The 18710-nt window shown below is 40.0% G+C and overlaps 1 protein-coding gene across 1 annotated transcript in view; it reads left to right on the plus strand.

The window, feature by feature from the left end:
* Nucleotides 1-5554: 5554 nt before the first annotated feature.
* Nucleotides 5555-18710, plus strand: part of LOC136290446 (uncharacterized) — a 28349-nt gene continuing 15193 nt past the window's right edge. Inside the window, exons 1-5 of the mRNA XM_066184861.1 lie at nt 5555-5609; nt 5773-5848; nt 6708-6776; nt 11621-11654; nt 18486-18536. Coding sequence (XP_066040958.1) covers nt 5774-5848; nt 6708-6776; nt 11621-11654; nt 18486-18536 — 229 coding nt within the window. The 5' untranslated portion in view covers nt 5555-5609; nt 5773. The remainder of the gene's footprint in view (nt 5610-5772; nt 5849-6707; nt 6777-11620; nt 11655-18485; nt 18537-18710) is intronic.

An 18710-nucleotide genomic window follows, 5' to 3' on the forward strand; every position in this document is an offset into this window, starting at 1 on the left:
CACTTTCTGACTTCCTTCTATGTAAGTGCAGTCATGTTTGTTTCCTTATTATTCCATAAAGTCTGAAGCCAAGAAAAACACACTCATCCTGCGCATCGCATTTGATTTTGACTCACTTAATTTGTGGCCGAGTTCTTACTTCAGGTCTCACACACAGAAAAAAGTGGTATCAGTAGAATTTTTCTAGTTTAAATTATCACACATGCAGTGCAGCAATCTCCCAAGAACTGGGTTTATGAAGAGATCAGCAGTTTATCCCCTTTTTGGACAATTGCTAACCTTTGTTGGTAGTAAACAAAGACCAGTTCCTTCTAAGCACTTGGAAGCAGAGGAAATAAATGCTTAAAATAATCTCTTGCCATTTTTGTTTAAGGCACAGATCTAACTTCATCCTTTCCTCATGGTATGTGCCCTGAACTGAGTTTGGACTGAAATCTGAACTTGCATTGTACCCTGTTAAATTACCACTGATTTAATCTTATAAAACTTATTTTGTATGCAGACATTAATGACCCACTCGCATTGACCAGTAAATAGGATGAAAGACAGAACAGTTCTTTAAAATGGTTACATTTTCTTAGTGGTTGTTGCTGCTTTGGTATTATTGTGAAAACTAGCACTGAGAAGTAGGATTTAAGATATTTAAAATCACTGTTATTTAGCTTTGAGCCTTAATGAACTGGTATTTGTATCCCTACAGCACAGCCCTAATGTCTGTTCTAGGAGCCTCCCAATGCATTTATTGTAGCAACAATAAAAAATTATTCTTGTAGAAGAAATGCCTAGTCAAGTGGTTGCCTAATAGGAACTTGGACCATTCAGGCTGAAAGAAATGCCTGACTGATAATAGCATTCAAACGTCCTCAGCCATAAATTCTCCAGAGGCTGAGACAGAATGGACTCATGAATTCCCTGATCTTTGGGGAGGGTATATTTTGGTATGGAAGGTGAGCAGTTCTAAAAGCTGCAAAAGGTGTCGCCCCCTGGGATTTTACTTGGTCCACAGAGAGCAGAGACTATTACCAGTGCTAAACCTGCTGATCAAGGTATTGACTTCACTGAGAATGTGACGCGTTTTCAGCTGCCAGTGGACAGCTGTTGAGCACCATACAAATTCTACTCTAACACGATTGAAAGCCACTACTTTTACTGAGAATCAACATGATTTGAGCTAGGGGTAAGCTTGAACAGCAAAAAGAATGGATTTTACTGCACTTACATAGTGACTGAAACTGGGGCAGACCTCCACTGTCAGTAACACTATAAATAATTTACATTGATTTTAAAATCTTTGAATACCAAAGTAAAGCTTTGTTTCAAAAGTTCTGAGCGAGGGCAGCACTGTGTGAGTGGTGGTAAGCTTGTTTCAGTTGTCCTCCGCTTGGAGATTTAACAAGGGAAATGAAAGATTAAGGGCCTGTACCTAAATTCACCGTGGGAAAGACTAACTTCCTACTCTTTGATTGTAACCTACTAATGCAAAGTTTAAGTCTGTGGTTCACCCACCCTTTATTGAAACAGTCGGGTATTCCTAAAGTTCTTACATCTGAGGCTGCTCTGGATGGGATAGGGAAGTCTGACATGAAAGCATCAGTCAGTTTAGTAAGCCTTTGAGTGCTGATCATTTGATATGGTATAGAGATTGGCATGTGCAATTCTTCTGGAAATTCCTAGTGCTTAAAATCCTTAAGAGGCAACAAGCCTGAGGCAAGGAATATTCTGTGGGATAAGATCAGCTTTGCTGCCTAGAAGCTCTTCTGAACTCTCTGTGTTGAAGCCATACTGGAACTTAAATAGGACAACCTCACTTACTCTAGTTATTTCAGGAAACCCATTCTTTTGTCTTAAAAAGGCGTTACATTTTAATTAAAATAGTTAAAAGGCATAATTTCCCCTACCTATGCACATATATTGCCTTAGGTAGTGGTAAAAAAAATTAACATACTTATTTTCTCTCATTTGAGTGTCACTTAACCAAGAAAACCAGCCTCAAAATGACAGGAGTATAGATCCATACTAATTTTCTTGTCTTCTCTATCTGCTCGTTTCCTCTCTTTCTCTCTACTCTCTCTGAGTGTAAACATTCAAAATGGAAGTACTATTCTGATCATGCTGAGACAAAAATCCTAAACCAAAACTCGACTGTAGAAAATTTCTCACTAAAACAGGAGACTTTCCTTGGAGTTCCTTCTTCTAAATCTTGCCAATTCCTGTGTGAAATTGTGTGTCACAACTGAAACAGGTGTCTGTAACATGTAGTGAGCAAGACTGCAGGTGGCCATGCTCAGGTTGTAGTCACAAGGGTTTTATCCAGCTGAAGGAGATTCATACATGAGGGCTGCACCGGGTAACTTATGTTTGTAGGCACTACCACCCTGACAAACAGGTCTTTGTCATGTTTCAGTGACATCTGGCATGTTCTTGTCACTACGAATACATTTCCCTACTGTGCTATCAGAAATGCCTCTGAACAAAGTCATCAGTGACAGGCTGAAATACTGTCTTAACACACAAAGTACTTTCAAAAAAACCAACCCAAAAGTCTGGAGATCCAAGCACTTGCTTGTGCTTAGGCAAAGATGTTCTTTGAGTGGAAGTTTGGAAAGAAAGTAGAGAAAAGAATTGTTAAGACAAATTTTGGGGAGAGAAAAGATATACTGTCATCAAGGCATAATTATTCTGTGACTAGAGCATTAATTCTTCACCCACTGTTAAAAATTCTGTGGTCTGAATTTTTTTTTTTTTTCCCCTGTAGAACTGATTTTATAACTTTTCAGGTTCAAAATAATTTCTTGGAAACAAGGATTGAGTCATTTCAATGCTAAGATGCATTTCTCAATCAGACTGAAAACATCATTCTAGGAGGCATGAAATGCTCCTGTTCCTTTCCTGGGGGTAGTTTTCCAAACTCTGGAAAATTCAGTGTGTGCATTAACTCTCTTGCTGCTGGTAATTGTGCAGTTGATGCTCTAACTATGTAGTGCGAAGTTTTTCAAGATTTCTTGATGCAACAGGGGTCCAAGGACAACCCCAGTTTCATATTTGTACTGGTAGAATTATGGTAAACAAAAACGTTGCAGAAGGCAATAGAAAGAACATCAGCTGCTTGGCAAGCCTTATTCATTGTATTTCAGCAATTAAAAGGCTATGCTAAAATAAATCAGGTGAAGTTCTGGTCTAGAGCTCCTCATTTTGTTTCACAGGAGGGTGTGAGCTCTCCCTTCTGAACCTCTTTTTTTCCTTTCTATTTTTTTTAGGGTTTTGGACCATGTGTATCCTCCCTGTGTTGATTTAAAATGTGAAATAAGGAGAGGCAAGCATCAACTGTTGTAGTTTTTGGGGTTTTTTTTAAATTTTGTCTTTCTAGAAAGAACTCCAAAAAGGCAAAAGTTATCTCAGTTCTCAATAACAGTATTCGGTTTTGTTTCTAGTCTCATCATAGCTAAGAAGATTATTCGTCTGCATGGTCAACAAACTTCCCTCTTCTGAAAGGGTTCTTCCTCACACCCTCTCCCCTCTGAACTTCTTCTTCAGAAAACCAAAGAACACTTTCTTCCTTAAAAGGCAATTCCCTTTTCCTCCTCTAGCTTTTCCACCTTTTTGATTGCATAGGACGGTACATTTTTGGTCCCCGTCCTTTTTTATTTCTGTGTCTCTTTATTTTAGCTTTATTTCCATTTTACGCATACTTCAAAAGTTTTGCCGAAAGAACAGTGTTAGGCAGAAGTGCAATTCCTCATTTCTCTTCCCTCTTTATTAAGATGGAGGTACCACTAATAACAGCTGTATCCCCAAAACCAGAAAAAAGGTCACTCTGCTGGTGAAACAGCCCCTCTTCAGGAGTCTGTACTGCCAAGAAACCCCCAGCCACCACCAACAGTTTAGTGCTGCAAAGTACATACTTTGCCAAATCCTTTTTTCTTTAGACATGGCCTCTTTTTCAAAAAATCAAGGAATTAATTTTCTCCTTCTTTTGCTTCTCATTTTTTTTTTTCTACATGAGTTTATTCTTTCACTGTGCAATTGCACTTTTAATTTGCAATTTTTTTATTTTTTTAACTAAGAAGGGTATGGAAGCATTAGATGACATGTACAGTGCAGTGTTTTCAATTAGTTCATTTCAAATTTTGAGATTAAAACCACAAAAAATGATCAACCATTTTAATGTGGCTCCATGTAAAAGGCTGTTACAGAAATGTCCAGGTACCAGTAGCATCATAACCAAAGGGGTATAATCTGCCATCACACTCCACTTAGAATCCTGTATTAAAAGTGCCATTCCTGCTTCTCCTGAAGAAACACAGTGGAGGACAAGATTCACTCTTAGCAATCTGGTCTAGTGGAAGGTGTCCCTGCCCATGGCAGGGGGATTGGAACTGGATAATCTTTAAAATCCGTTCCAACCCAAACCATTCTTTGGTTCTACAATTAACAAACAGGTGCACGGAGTTCTGCCAACAGTTTTGGCCTACCTGGCACTTCATGCTCCCCCAAAACTTTTTTGGGGAGGGTGTATTTCTGGACAGAACACTGCAACCACCCCAGCACTACTTGAAAATGTTCTAAATGGTGCAGGTAATGCCTGCACTGGGGCATGTGACGAATGCTGCCCATCCGGGGAGATGAAGCAGCAGACAGGTACAGCTCCAGCCCCGGGGAAGCCAGCCCAGGGAATCCTGTGGGATCACCCTTGGTAATGTGTAACCCAACCAGCACCACTGGCTGTGCTGCTTTGTGCATAGGAGTATCAATAATATACCTGTAAAAGATATTGTGGCTGATTCAAACCAGGCAGTGACCTGTGGATTTGACGTCCTGGCATGTTGTTTAAACCCGGCGCACTTTTCTGTTGTGTTTTGTACTGACTCCTCAGCCTGCTTTTAGAAGGAACTTTCCAGTGTACTTCTTAAATTATATTTTACATTTATTACCAGGCAGAAGCGTAAAGCAGAGACATTTTAAAATAAAATGTTTGCATTTAAATGAAAGCTGCTGCTGCTGCGGAGTTTCTTGCCCCTTCACTGTACCGGGCCCAATAACCCCTGGCAGTGAGGCCAGCATTCCCTGGCCTCAACTGGTTCCAGTATTCCCTCTGGACTTGTTCCAGTATCTGTCCACCCTGGCCCTCTCCCCGTACTTGCTCTGGACTGGCCCCACTGCCCAGTCCCAGCCCGAACTGGTCCCAGAATCCATCCTGAACAGGTCCAGGCATCCACCCTGGTCTGAACCGGTTACAGTATCCTCTCTTGGTCTCAACTGATACCAGTATCCCCCCTGAACTGGTCCCAGCGTCCTCCCCTTGAACTCCTCCCCGGGTTTCTCCTACGCTGCCCCACTATCCGCCTTGGCCTGGTCCCGGTTCTCTCCCTCAGTCCAGGCGGAGCCGGGCCGGGCACGGGGAGAGAGGCCTGACGCCAGGGGCGTGGCCTGCTGCCGGGAGCGCGCCGCGACGCTGGCTTCCCATTGGCCTGGGCGAAGGGCTGCCCGCCAATGGCCGCCGGCCTGGGGGCGTGGCTGCGACGGTGCCGGAAGTGACGAACCCTCTGGGGGCCAGGCGGGCGCGAGCTCCCGGATGCTGAGGCTGCGCCGGCGGTGCAAGATGCGGATCGGTGCGCAGAATAAAACAATAGCGCTTAAATAGCAAAATAATAACCCAGCTCGTCCGCCCGAGGCGTGGTCCCCGCTCCCAGCTCGTCGCTTTAAAGCGCCGTGTGAACAAGAGTTGGTTTTATTTTTGTTGTTATTTTATTTTTTTTTTCCCCGGCCGTGCAGGATGAGCGCCGTGCCTGAGGAAGTTCAGGCAGAAGATGGCAACGCGGACCCCAAGAAACAACATTTTTACTGCGAAGTGAGTGAGTGTCTTTGGTGGGTTTTCAGCCCGGGCAGGCCCTGGAAGGTGTGCGGGGAGTGGGAACCGCGCTCCCGGCCGCGGGAGCCGAGCCGGGCGCCGTGGGCACACCTGGAAGCGACGCGGGGAGTAACGTGGGGAGTAACGTGGTCGGTCCCTGGAAGAGCTGCTGGGCTCAGCAGTCGAGCAGTCGTTCTTGAGCAGCCACGGGTGAATGGTTCTTAACTGCAGCCTTTGCAGTCTTTGCTGGGTATTTCTGATAGGCGGCCGCAAAAGCTTATTGGTCTCGAAAAGCTGCAGCTCCGGGTCACAACGCGTTAAATTTGTCAGTAAGAAATACTAGTGCATCTGTATTGTCTTCTGTTAATTATTGCAACGGTATCTGCGTGTCTGTGGATCTTAATAAAACGCATGTGTCTTCATCTGTTGTTTTTCTGATGCCTTTAACGTAGCTGTGAATGGACAATGAACGGAGTTGGAGTTATTCTAGCGTGTAATTTTGCCTCTGTTCGTCTCTTGTCATTGCACTGCACTTTTTGCTGGCTTTCCAGCTTGGAGAACTTTAGAAAATTAAGAATTCAGAAAGTGCTGGTAGCAGAGAAGGGTGTAGCTCTTAAAAACTTCTCACCACCTGATTTATTTAAATGTGTGTTTAAGTATTGTTTGAACAGGTTCGCATAGTATTTTTGGACACTTTAGTGGTAAGCTGCTCTCCTAAAAGTCGTGCAAACTGTACTGTTTGAGCCAAAGAAGACCTACAGTTACACTGTAGGAACAGATGTATTGCCTTTTTATAATTCACCAACGGCAGAATATTCTTAGGGTAACTGAAGATGTGCTTTCAATTTTTCTCTTTCAGGTTTGTAAAATTTACTGTACGTGTGCTACTAGTCTGCAGTCACACTATCGTGGGGCAAAGCATAGGAAGGTAAACCTTTTCCATATTAAATGTGTATGCAGATTTAATTATAAATCCGGGACTCTTGCAAGTTCAGTACTTGATTTCACACAGCTTCAAGTGCTTATCTAACTTATTGGTAGATTTGTAACAGTAATTTGCTTGAAATATTCCAAGAAAAAGATGAACAAATCTTACAACTCTGCTTTGTGCAGCATGTAACTTGAATCATCAGTTACACCTAAAGGTAAATGTGTGCTAATTGTGAAATTAACATTTCAATTACACGGGAGCCGCAGGTGGGGAAAGAATTCAACTTTTTGTTTTCGGATACAGTTGGTAAAAGTATTGTTCTGTCTTCCAGGTCTACATAACTCACCTGTACTTTGAAAAAATGAGCTCTTTACTTTGATAGTAACACCAGTTCTGATTTCCTGAAGGAGTTACATAGACTTAACTATCGAGTCTGATACTTGTGTTGGTTTGAAGCATCTTAATAACAACAACCTGGTTTAAGCACAAAACAGGCAAGGGCATTAAATAATTAAGCAACCTTCTGTGAGGGTGTATTTAGAGATGAGGCTTTTACAAATGCTGTGTGAATGAACCTTTGGCTGTTGATTGTTTAAAATTCCACCACATTCTCAGTCTGTAAAGGTGAGACATAACTCAGTTGTCTGTACAACTTTGCTGTCATTATATTGTACTGTTGTGGCACTGAAGAATCTGTTCTGATGTTTTCTTAATGACTGAGCACTTTAATAGCATTGATTCTTGTTTGAGTCAGTGGCTCTACTTTCTCAAGCCCCTTTTGATTCCTCCCAGGATAGTGTATATTTATTCCCTGTTGATGGAGTAGAAGTACAGTTGTATTTCTCATGTCCTGCCAAATGTTCCTGCTGATGCAAAGAATTCCTTTGCTTTTGTGGTGTGGGTTTTTTTTTGTTTGTTTTTTTTTTTTTGCTAACCTTTTTAGCAATCTCATTATGGCTGGATTTCCCTTAAAAAGTATGAAACCCAGCATTTATTTTCTTAGAAAAACTGCACATAGTTTTCATCTGTTTTACGCTTGGATGTAGGCTGGGCTAAATCTGTCCAAGTTTCTTGTGTCCCTGAAGCCTTTTCAGTGATAGTGAACAAGAGTAGGGCAGGTTGAAAACTGGATTTTTGGTAATGTGAGATCTGGTGCGTGGAGTTGTGGTCAGTCACACAGCTGCATTACTGTAGGAATAACTCTCCAAGCTCACACCAACATGTTTTTCAGTTATCTCCAATTTCTTTCTTTAAATTATGAAATCTGTTGCGTGCTTTGGTAGAAAAAGATGAGAACTCATAGGTTGATTTCAGGGTTTTGTACCACTAGGTTTGGAATGACTATAAAAGTCCTGAGCCTATGCTTCTTTTTATTGCAGGGTAGGTGTAGATAGTGAATAGCTCTTAGCTTGTTCCTTACTGGAGGAGCTCCTGTTCAAAATAATACCAAAGGATGTCCTGACAACATAACAAAATGAAAAGAAAGCAGCAGTCCTTTTCCTAAACCACAGTACTAGCTTGAGCAATCCATTAGCCATTTTTATGACTTCAGTCAGATTGCCTTTTTTCTCTCAGTTCCCCATTTGTTTTTAAAATGGCATTGTTAAAAATACTCTGTGTTTGTCTGAATGAGAAGGTGTTTCAAAAATGTAAGAAAAAGCCTTTCATCAGAAGGACAGTCATTAAGAAAACATTAGGAAACAAATGTAAACTCATGCTACATATATGAAATGATTCTCATTTAGTTGGCCTGTGTTTCCTGTAGCTATTCAAAGTAAAATGTGTTATTTTGAATAGCAGCAGTAGTAAAGCTTGGGTATCTGACAGATTAGTAGGAATACTTCAGTGGACTTTCAATGTACTTGATTTTTTTATCTCTTTTTTTTTCAACCTGAGTAGTTTGGTTGTTCTGGATGTCGAATAGGTACATAAGATATTTATCTAGCTTGTTTCTGCATACCTTTGTTTTATCTCTAATTTTTTTTCTAGTGCTGTTAGTTCATGAGGCCAGTCCCTTGTCAGAAAGGTGCTGATGGCCAAAAGCTTGTGTGGCTGGGATGACCCCAGTACAAGGCTGTGTGTACCTTGTGCATTGAGTGCTGTGTGACCCCTGGATAGTTGCATAATGATGGGGTTTTGTGGCTTCATGGCAGACAGGTATGAATGGGATGGGGAGTTCTAGAAAGTGAATTAGCCGAAGTATTTATAGATGTGTGTATAATTTGTGGCTCTGAAAAATGCAGTTGGCTGGCATTGGGTACTTTGAAAAACAGTTTTATTTTAGTTTTAGCTATTATGTTAAAATGTTTGGAAAACAGCATTGATATCAGTTTGCTAATCCTTCTAATTTAACCAAGCCTGTGAGAGTAGTGAGGAATATAATGCATGAAAGATGGGTTTGTTTGGCCTTTTTGGGGTTTTTTTCCACAACTGAGGAAAAATCTAGTTTTTTTGAGACAATGGTCCCCCAATAAAATACACCTGCTGTGTATATACCTGGAATATGGTGGTATGTGATGTAATTTGTTATGGTTTTGTAAATATGTATTGGTTTTATAGCTCAGTTTGCTGGGAAGGAAATCCTAGACTGGAACATCTTTTTTGTCCTTATGTTTGGGTCAGCCCTTTGCAGATATGGCATCAGCAGATGAGCGTTGCCTGTTTTGTGAAATCTGTTTGGAATACAGATGGAGATTGTTCTGGTTCAATCAATGATTGACATTTCTTGGCCCTCCCTTCAAATCTGGAGTTAGATAGGTAGAAATGCCTGCCATGTCCCAAAAGGAGAAAAATCTGTATTCAAGACTCTACAGGCTGATTAGAAACAAGGATTGTTCAAATCTGTGAAGGGAGCTGTTAGTCTTTGTCTTCACCATTTCAGTGTTCTCATTTCTTCTACCTCTTACCCCTGATTGTTGTGCCACAGAACCTGTGGTTGAAATACCTGATGTGGAAGCAGCTTTTCTGTCCTTTTTTTGTGGCAGTAAAGTCAACCACTGATGCTTAAACATTTCAGTTAGATATTTTTGTGTCGATACTTGGAATGCTAACATAGCTAGTTACAGGAAAAATTACCTTGCTGTTGGATTGTTTATATTTGGTCTCAGAAAGCATGCTGTTGTGTTCTACAGCATATCTTTATGATCCAGAGGAACTTCAATTGTGGAGCTTTCCTTTTGAGGGGAAAACCAAACAGAAGGCAAACAAAACCCCAAAACTTGATCTGCTTATTATGAGCTTGAAGAATTAAAATAAGTAGGATTTCCATGAGTATCCTTGTGTATCTAACTGGTGTATTTCAAGATTGTCTATGTTTTAGAAAAACTAAATTATGTTCATGTAATGCTTAACTATGCACTTAAAACTGTTCTGTTAGGTAACCTGTGAACCTGAATTGTGTGGGCAACTACGTTATGCAGTAGCTCGTACAGATTACAATGTGCACGGAAGGTTTGGGCCCTTAAAACCAGTAGTTTTTGAGTTTTGGCTTCTCAAAGTTAGACACTTTGCCAAAAGTTACTCTAACTTTTCATAGTCTTAGCTCAAAAACAGCTGTTGCAATCCCTGTACCAGAACAGAGAATAAGTTTCTTACCTAATGTGTGAGAATCTTAATTCCTGATCTGGTAGCAGGGATCACAAGTAAAATGGACCCTTTAGCTTCAGTTGTGAAACTGCATTTCTATTATTAACAAAAGCAGTAACCCAGCTTCGGTCAAAGTTGATTGTCTGAAAATAGTCAGGAGGAAATTCTCTTTGAGCAGCAGCTCACAGTTGCTAATGTTTTCTGCACTTGTCTGAAAAACATGGTATTAGCAGCTGTTTGTTGTAAAACTGGAGAATGAGTAACAAAAGCACTTGGAACAGCATAGCTGCAAGGAATACTGTGTCTGTATTTCTAAGCTTACGAAATCCTGCTGAGTTTATACAAAACCATCCACTGCCTGTAGCAATACCGGGGCTTAGGTAACTTCCTTATCTTATGACTGCCATGAAAGTACTGCTGCCTGGCTTCTCAGACAATTAACTGTTATATCAGTCTTGCTTCCTGTTGAAATGTCACACCCATGTCCAGCATCTCTCCTGTGCCACTGAATATTGAAAATACAGCACTTAACTCCGTGGACTGCTCTGGACAGACAGCTGCTGTAGTGGTAGAATGATCACACTTATTGTTCCATTCTTGTATAAATGACAAGTTTGTTTCCCTGCCAGAATATTCTCAAAATGCGTCAGGATTGCTTTAGCTATGAAATGGAAATTTAAGTTCCTCTTTTCTTTAGATTCTGCTAAAAAGCAAACATCTGTTCTGGATTCAGCCAGTGAAAGACACTTGTCCTGTTCTTCATGATATGAATGTTTTTTCCTGAGATTTGGCTAGCCTTAAGGTTTAACCAAATCTACTCAAAATGGTGGGGAAGCTGCTTTTAGTTAGTTTTTCCTTTTGGGGTGAGATTTTTTTTTTTTTTTTTTAAATTGTTCTTGAAGCTACACATTCTGTAGTTACACTTAGGAGCTGTAATCATTCTTTAGTTTTTCCTGGCATCCTTCAGATGTTGTGTTGCAAGCCACAATCACCTCTTAAAACTTCATTAAATAACAGAGCTTTCTTGAGAGTAACCTTGTGTTGACTGTAAGCACAGCTTTGTCAGTACTTCCAGCTTTTGCAGAAAATCATAAAGGCTCGAATTTTTCCTATTTGGCAGTGGAAACTTTGGCCTGTAACGCAAAATTCATCTGCAAAAATTTCCGGAAGTGCTGGGTTTTTTCTTCGTGTGATGCAGCACATTAATTTCTTTTTCTTATTTTATTTTGGGATGACTTGCATCTTCATAATTAAAGCGAGAGAAAAGCCTGAGACGCAAGACTTTCTATTGTAAGTATACTTTTTTCTTCCAGCCTCCTAGGATAGATATTGCTTGGGGATTTGCTGTTTTGTTGCTTTTCTAACAGTTCAGGTATTTGCATCTGCCGATTTGTATGTCTGTAACTCTTGTTTCTCTTAATATGCTGAACATTCTTCTGAGGTTTCTGTTTAGTGAACTGCTGAGCAAAGAATTGTTTTAGTGTGAAACCTTACTTATGCCTTTTCACATATAAATATTTATATGTGTATATTTTTATGTGTATAGTCAGTGTTTTAGTTTCTCACCTTCCCAGGCTAAACTGTCTGCCATTTGTCTGTCAGCTTGATGCACTCACTGCTGAGCTTCAGGCAGAATGCTGAGAAGCTAAATCAGCAGGCTAACAGCACTGTTGCAGATGCAGCTCTGCCAGTGCTGAAGCTGCTTGGCTGCATCACGAGAATGTTCTGCCTCTCTTTATTGTAGTGGACTTGGAGGAGCAAGGATGTATTCAAGGTAAATTCAATTGATGGGGTGTCTTTTCCCCCAGAAACTGAGAATGTGAATCCAGACTGTAATAGGTCAGTGAAAGTAAGAGTTGTGGTGAAAAGTTAAAAATGTGGTGTATATCTAGCTCACAGTGGAAAAGAAAATCTTTCCTTACCGGAAGCAGAGGCATAAGCAGATGTGGGAATAATGATAACAGTCAATGAGATTATTAAAAACCAAAATGGTTATAGTCAGTCACACAAGAAACAAGCCTTTCACTTCTACTTTATCTTCTTAGCCTGTTCTCCCAAGAAACAAGGCTTACATTCCACCTCTGTCATCTGTTCCCCAGTGTCTTTTGAACCTCTCAGCCTCTTTGAACCAAGTTGGTCAAAGGTGCCTGAAAATACACATCTGCACAGGGAAGAGTGATGGTGTCAGTCCTGTGCTGAGGGAGGTGCTGCAGGCTGAGCTCACCGCTTAACTGGCCCTGAAGAATCAACGTGCAAGAAAGATCTGGGAAAACACTGGTCAGAGGCCCTTTTCTAAGAGACTGGACTTCATTAGCTGCTCTCAGGGTTTTGTGCTGATAAGAGGAACTAGTGCAAGACGTGTCAGTCAAGTGTGAGAACGGTTACAAGATTTCGCCTCAACAGCCCTGGTAATGAAGCTCTCTGACAGAATTTGAAGAGTTGTGAAAACTTTCAAGTCTTCTCAAAGTCCCCTGGATTCAAGTGCTATAAAATTGTATTCACACTTCAGCAACAAGAACAGATTTGTGTGGCTCTGGTCAAGGGCTTTTAGTGGAAGACACTTTCTACAGATTTCTTTGAATTCCATGTCAGAAATGATTGATAAAAGTAATACTCATTAAATGAAGAGATCATAAAAGATCATGAAATCTGGTTTTGGAGGAATAATGTATGGGGTGCATGTGCCAGATAGTGTGACTTGAATAAGAGGACAGAAGTTGTGTCAGCAAGAGTGTGAAAAGAGTGATGCAATGCCAAGAGCCTGTTGCAAAGACCTATGGCTTTAGTACTGTATGTCCTACAGTCTCAGTGCTCTGTGGAGAATTAAGACTTATTCCATGGGTTAAAAGTGTGTGCACGCTGCAAATGCTGTAGCTTTGGAAATGTCATGACTTGGAATCTTTCAACTGGCATGGATCCTGCAGAACAAGAAGTCAAAATATATGATTATTAATGTGAAGAATCTAGAAGCCTTGGTAAGCAAGTCAGCTGTAACTTCTGGAGGAGTCCCAGCATCACAGGGTATCACATGTCAGAAGCATTGCAAGATGTGCTTTTATCCAGAAAGTTCTCTGCCTCAGCAATCATTTTGAAGTGATCAGAAACTTACTTCTGATAGAAAATTATTATTACTATTGGTGTCTCCTTTATTCTACTCTATCTATTACATTCTGCTTCACTGAAGATCAAGATGTGGAAGGTCAATTTGGAAGCTACTGGTAGGGTTTGTTTGTCCAAAGAGGCTGAAATTTGACATGGTGAAATTTGTTTGTTTCGGTCGTGCTGCTTTGGGTTTTTTTACAAGTAGAAAAGCTTTTTTAAAGTATCTTTTCAGAGGTGTTGGGAACTGCAATGCAGAATTATATAGTCAATATATATGTAGAACTCCTTGAACTGTCCCATGGACATATTACCAAATATATAAATAATTCTCCTCCAAGGTCCAGCAGATCCAATAAATTCATTGTGCTCTGTCACTGATACAAAAGAATAAATTACGAATTTGTCTAGCTGTTACCCTTTATTTTAAGTAGCTGGGGTTTTTTTACTGTTTACAGACCTAGGAAGTATGCATGAACAAAAATTATTACATTCAGTAATAAAGTTTTGTGAATGAGCATGGAAAGTAGGGCTGTTCTGAAATTAGGTGCACCATGTAAAGTATGAATCTGATTTTATTTCAATATATAGATTGAGATGCTTTTGTTATTGTTGCTGGATCTGCAATCTGGTTCTAATGTTCATGCTATCTAATGTTCCAGTGAGACTGAAATGTGACAGCATGTTCACAGAATTGGAGTTCAAAGAACCAGGAAAAAAAATGTTGTGAAAATGAAAGATAAGTTTTCTTGGAAATAATTTGGGACAATACCTGACAAGTGTCTGAAATGTACACTGTCTGAAAAGGAACAGGTGCTTCACAGGATGAGGCCTGACATATTTAGAATGTTTTACACCAACATCTGCATTTTCTTCCTTGCTGCAGAATTAAAAGAAGTTCTTTTGTCAGTAAGGAAAACACCTCCCTTGTAAACCAAATGCCTGCCATTAGTTAACCACAATTTAAAAAGATGAAGTATTTGGATTCTGAGTGTTTCCAAATGGCCTCTGCCATGTATCCTTTCTGAACCCATCAAAAGTTACTTGATAATCCAGAAATGGTGAGTGTGTGTAACCTGTGTGAGTGTACAGTCATGTTGGCTCTGAAGTCAATTAAGTGAGGAAATGCAAATGTTTTTGGAAGGGTTCCGCTTCCCGTAGGAAGGCCATCTTTCTTCATCGCATTACCTTGTGAATTTCCATATGGCGAAACTATCCACAAACTATTTTTGTGTTAATGACAGAATTGGATAGTTTGGGTTGTTTTGGGGTGGGTTTGTTGTTGTTGTTTGTGGTGGTTTTTTTTTTTTTTTTTTTTTTTTTTTTTACCCTCTTCAGCAGTTCAGAGGAGAGCAACATAATGGAAGATGTGGAAATAGAAGATGCTGAAGTTCTGAGACTTTACTAAGTGTGTTAAGTCAAAGCATACCTCAGTACATAAATTTCTGTCATGGTTCCTTTTTGCAGTGATATAACTGGACAGATGGAAAATTACTTTCAGCTTTTTTTAAAGGCAGTTGCCCACGTGTTCAGGGATAAGGAGCAGAGGGGAGTGAATATTACTTTGTTTTTCTCGGTGTCTACTGGCCAAAATAAAAAAGTTTTGAAAGCTTTTTGCTTTGAGTGAGAGGCATTAAATGATGGTAATATACATGCCAATATACACATAGGCAAGCATTTACTGGGCAGTAGCAAAATACAGTGGTTTACTACTGTCAGCTCAGGCAAGAGCCATAATACAGAGTATGAGCCCTGTTAAAGCCCTTTGTGAGCTGCCTAGCTTTATTGGTGAAATGGATATGGTGCAGAGGTGTGGATTAATGAAATTTTTTTGTACAGCCTTTGGAATTTTTCTTGCATTACAGTATGATGCAGAGGTAGCTTGCCCTGCTCTTACAGCAATAAAAATGAAAAGTGTAATAAAGGATGTTCTTACCTGTTGGTCTACTAATTTGCATCTATATCCTTCAACTTTAAACCTGTAAATAGCACCATGAGTAAAGAAAGCTTCATTGTGGCTGTTCTGTAAAACCTGGAGTCAGGGAGAGAATCCAGTCTGAAGATAAGCTGCAGTCATTAAAGAGCACTGATGAGAAGTTCTTCCTCCAGTGAAGGCACAAATATTGTGGATTCTGCCTTGTGTTCACCAATGATAACCTTACCAGTATTCTGATCAGCATTTCAGCTTAATATTTTTAAAAAATGATATGTTTTAACATGTCCCTCCATGCTCAGGGTCTGTTAAAAGATGGATAAGAATGCGGTTTTTGGGTTGATAACTACTACTAAGTCTTCAAAGAAAAAGCCTGGAAGTTCTATTCTGACTTACAGACTAGAAGAGAAAATGTTCCAGAAGCTGTAATAAGAGTAGTATAAGATGGAACATTGTTTCAACACCCTTACTGCCTTTCTCTTGGGGAGTTCCTCAACAGGGTGGGATCTGGCATCTTCCCTTTTATACTCAAAAGGGAATCTCTGGTGCTGTGCTCGGGACATCCTTCTTGCTGCTGAGTAGCTGAATTGACAGTGTCTGAAACTGCCCTTTTGTTTTGAAACATGGCTATTAAGATTTTTGACAACCATTAGGAATGTGTGTGCACTACAAATACATATACAGGTATTTCTTTGTTCTCCACCTTTTATATGTTCAGCACTCTGTAATTGAATATTGAAGGGAAAGGGGTTTTTTGGGAGTTTCATTGGGTTGGGTTGTTTGTTTGTTCATGTACATAGCTAGTATTTGGAAAATAGGTCTTACTAAATAAAATAATTAGGTGGAAGAAAGTTCCTGAGATTGATCAGGTGATTTCATAACTTCCTGATTGAAGCAGGACTACAGCCAGTGGTCATCACTTCTGGCTGTATCATCTGTATCATCACTTGCTTGCTGAATCCTTGAACGTCTTCACAGGCAGAGTCTGTTACCTGTGTTTAATCAGTCTGTAGTTGCTTCCCTGTTCAAAGAGGAATTTTATCCTAATATCTAATCTTTGCACCTGAAGCAACTATCTCTGGCTGCTACTTTTTAATGTTTTTGTCCCATTGACACAGGGCTGGACATCTTGTAGCTGCTATTCAGGTATCCATGCTATTCTATTATGTATCCTCTTAGTCTCCACCAGTCTAAAGAAGTCCAGCTCACAAACTTGTTCTCATAAATTATTTGCCCTGGGTTGTTGTTGTGGTAGCCATTTTGCTGGGCTCCATCTGCCTTCTCTCCATCCCCATTGAACTGAACAAGGATGATAGTAGTCATCCTTACAAGTCCTAGAAAATGGGGGATAGATATTCTGCAGTGAGCTGCCTGTGCACTGTCTCAGTGTTCCCAAGGTCCTGCTCAGCTGAAGCTATGGCACCGGTTGTATCCCCTAAATTACTGTTGCCTGTGAGTTTTCTGAGGGTGTTTTATGAATGCCAGCATCAGTAACCTGGTTAGGGATGCATCGCTGTGGGCCCTGGAATTTGCACTTTGGGGGATTCTGCTGCTTACTAAACACCAGTAGGCTGCTTTGTTGATTGTTTCCCTTTGAGCCTGGCATCCCAGCTGATTTTAAGCTCATTGATCAGTCTGGTATGCTTTAGAGAAAATACTGTCTTGGTTCGGTTTTGAGATGCTTAAGAAATATATTACTAATAAAGTTACAAAGCCATGTGGCTAGTAAGTGTGAATTAAATGTTAGCCTGGAAACTTGCTGTTGCTGAATGGGAGAGTCTTCAAGATCAAAACTGCTTTGTTAAACTTCTTTGGGCAGCAATGGTCTTCAGTTAGAACTTTTTTTTTTTTAAATAAAGAGTTTTCAATCCTCCAATCTGCTACCTTTGGTGATAGCAGCAGCTGCAACTTGATTTTTAGCTTGACCATATTTGTAAACTCTAACCGTGTTAAGGTAGAATGTGCTGTGAACTGCTTCTGGTGCAATTCTCTGTAAATTCAATTTGTTCCTCAAAGTAAATGAAATAAAACACTTTTTCACGTATACCTATTTGTATCGTGTAGCATTTGGCGATGTTGTCTGCACATACTGGACCCAGAATCTTAACTGGGGCTTCAGACACTGACTGACAATTCTGTTATTGGGTAATTGTTGTACTTGCAGAATGCCTGGGGGTCTTCTTGCTACCAGTTACTTTGAAGCTTTTAGCTGAAAAAGGTGCATTATTTATTTTAAGGAATCAAGGGAGATACGCTTTCCCGTACCCCTTCCTTAGGTAAATATTGCAGAGTTGTTTGCAAATTGTTTGTAACCTTGATTTGATTTGATTTACAGCTTTGATGCCCATCTCTTAACTCCTTGTCTTATGCAGAAAGGGGGAAAAAATAATGTACACAACATGTTGTGTTTGCCATGACTGTAGTTCTGACTTTTTTACTTCAAAATGTGGAATTACATGTGCAAATAATTAATTTAACTTGTACTTTTTCAATCAAATAAGTATCAGTATATCACCTTATTTTAATCTTGAATGCTGTGACTTACTAAATATTGATGACATCATTAAAGTGCGGTGGTTTGTGTGTGTCTGTGGATTTGAGGGAGACAGGGGCAAGGGAGAAATCCAACAGGAGTGTGAATGCACACCTTAATATTCACTTCTGAGTGATTGGGAATGGATATGTAAAAGATGTAGTTTAATGACTATATTAATTGTGTCTGGGACTATGTTTAGGCTCTGAATGTTTAGACCAGAAGCTTTTGTTGGGTACCTGGAACACATACTGATTGGCATGTATGATGTTAAGATAAGTATCCAGTATGAAAAACACTTAAGAATCAAATAAGGATTGAATATTCTGGGTTTCTGTGACGTTTGTGTGTTTGACATTTTGTGTTGGTGGGGAAGGGGAGTGGAATGGGAGACTCAGAGCAATGAAATGAAAAAATAAAATTATCCAGATGGAATACTGATTAAATTGCTAAATTAAGGTAACTGTTCAATTTTGTAACATATTTCAGTGATCTACTAAGTACTTAATAAAAGCAAATGAGGAGAAGTAATCTGACTGTCACACTCTTATCCTAGGTTCTCCAGCCCTGATCCAAGTTCCGAGGAAGTATCGAGTGCTCAGACAAGGTAGCTGAATATAAATGATGCCTTTTTCAGATGCAACTTTGAAACCAGTAATTTTATTTCAGTGGTGACTAAAGCAGGTGTTTTGATTATGGTCTAGAAAGAGGCAATGCAAGCTGTCAGACATTTGAACCATTGTGGGTTTTTTGTGCACTGGTTAATTTATGCAAAAAAAAA

The sequence above is a fragment of the Chamaea fasciata genome, unplaced genomic scaffold (assembly GCF_029207755.1).
Source record: "Chamaea fasciata isolate MVZ Bird 193981 ecotype frontalis unplaced genomic scaffold, bChaFas1.0.hap1 SCAF_1, whole genome shotgun sequence".
Classification (NCBI taxonomy): Eukaryota; Metazoa; Chordata; class Aves; order Passeriformes; family Sylviidae; genus Chamaea; species Chamaea fasciata.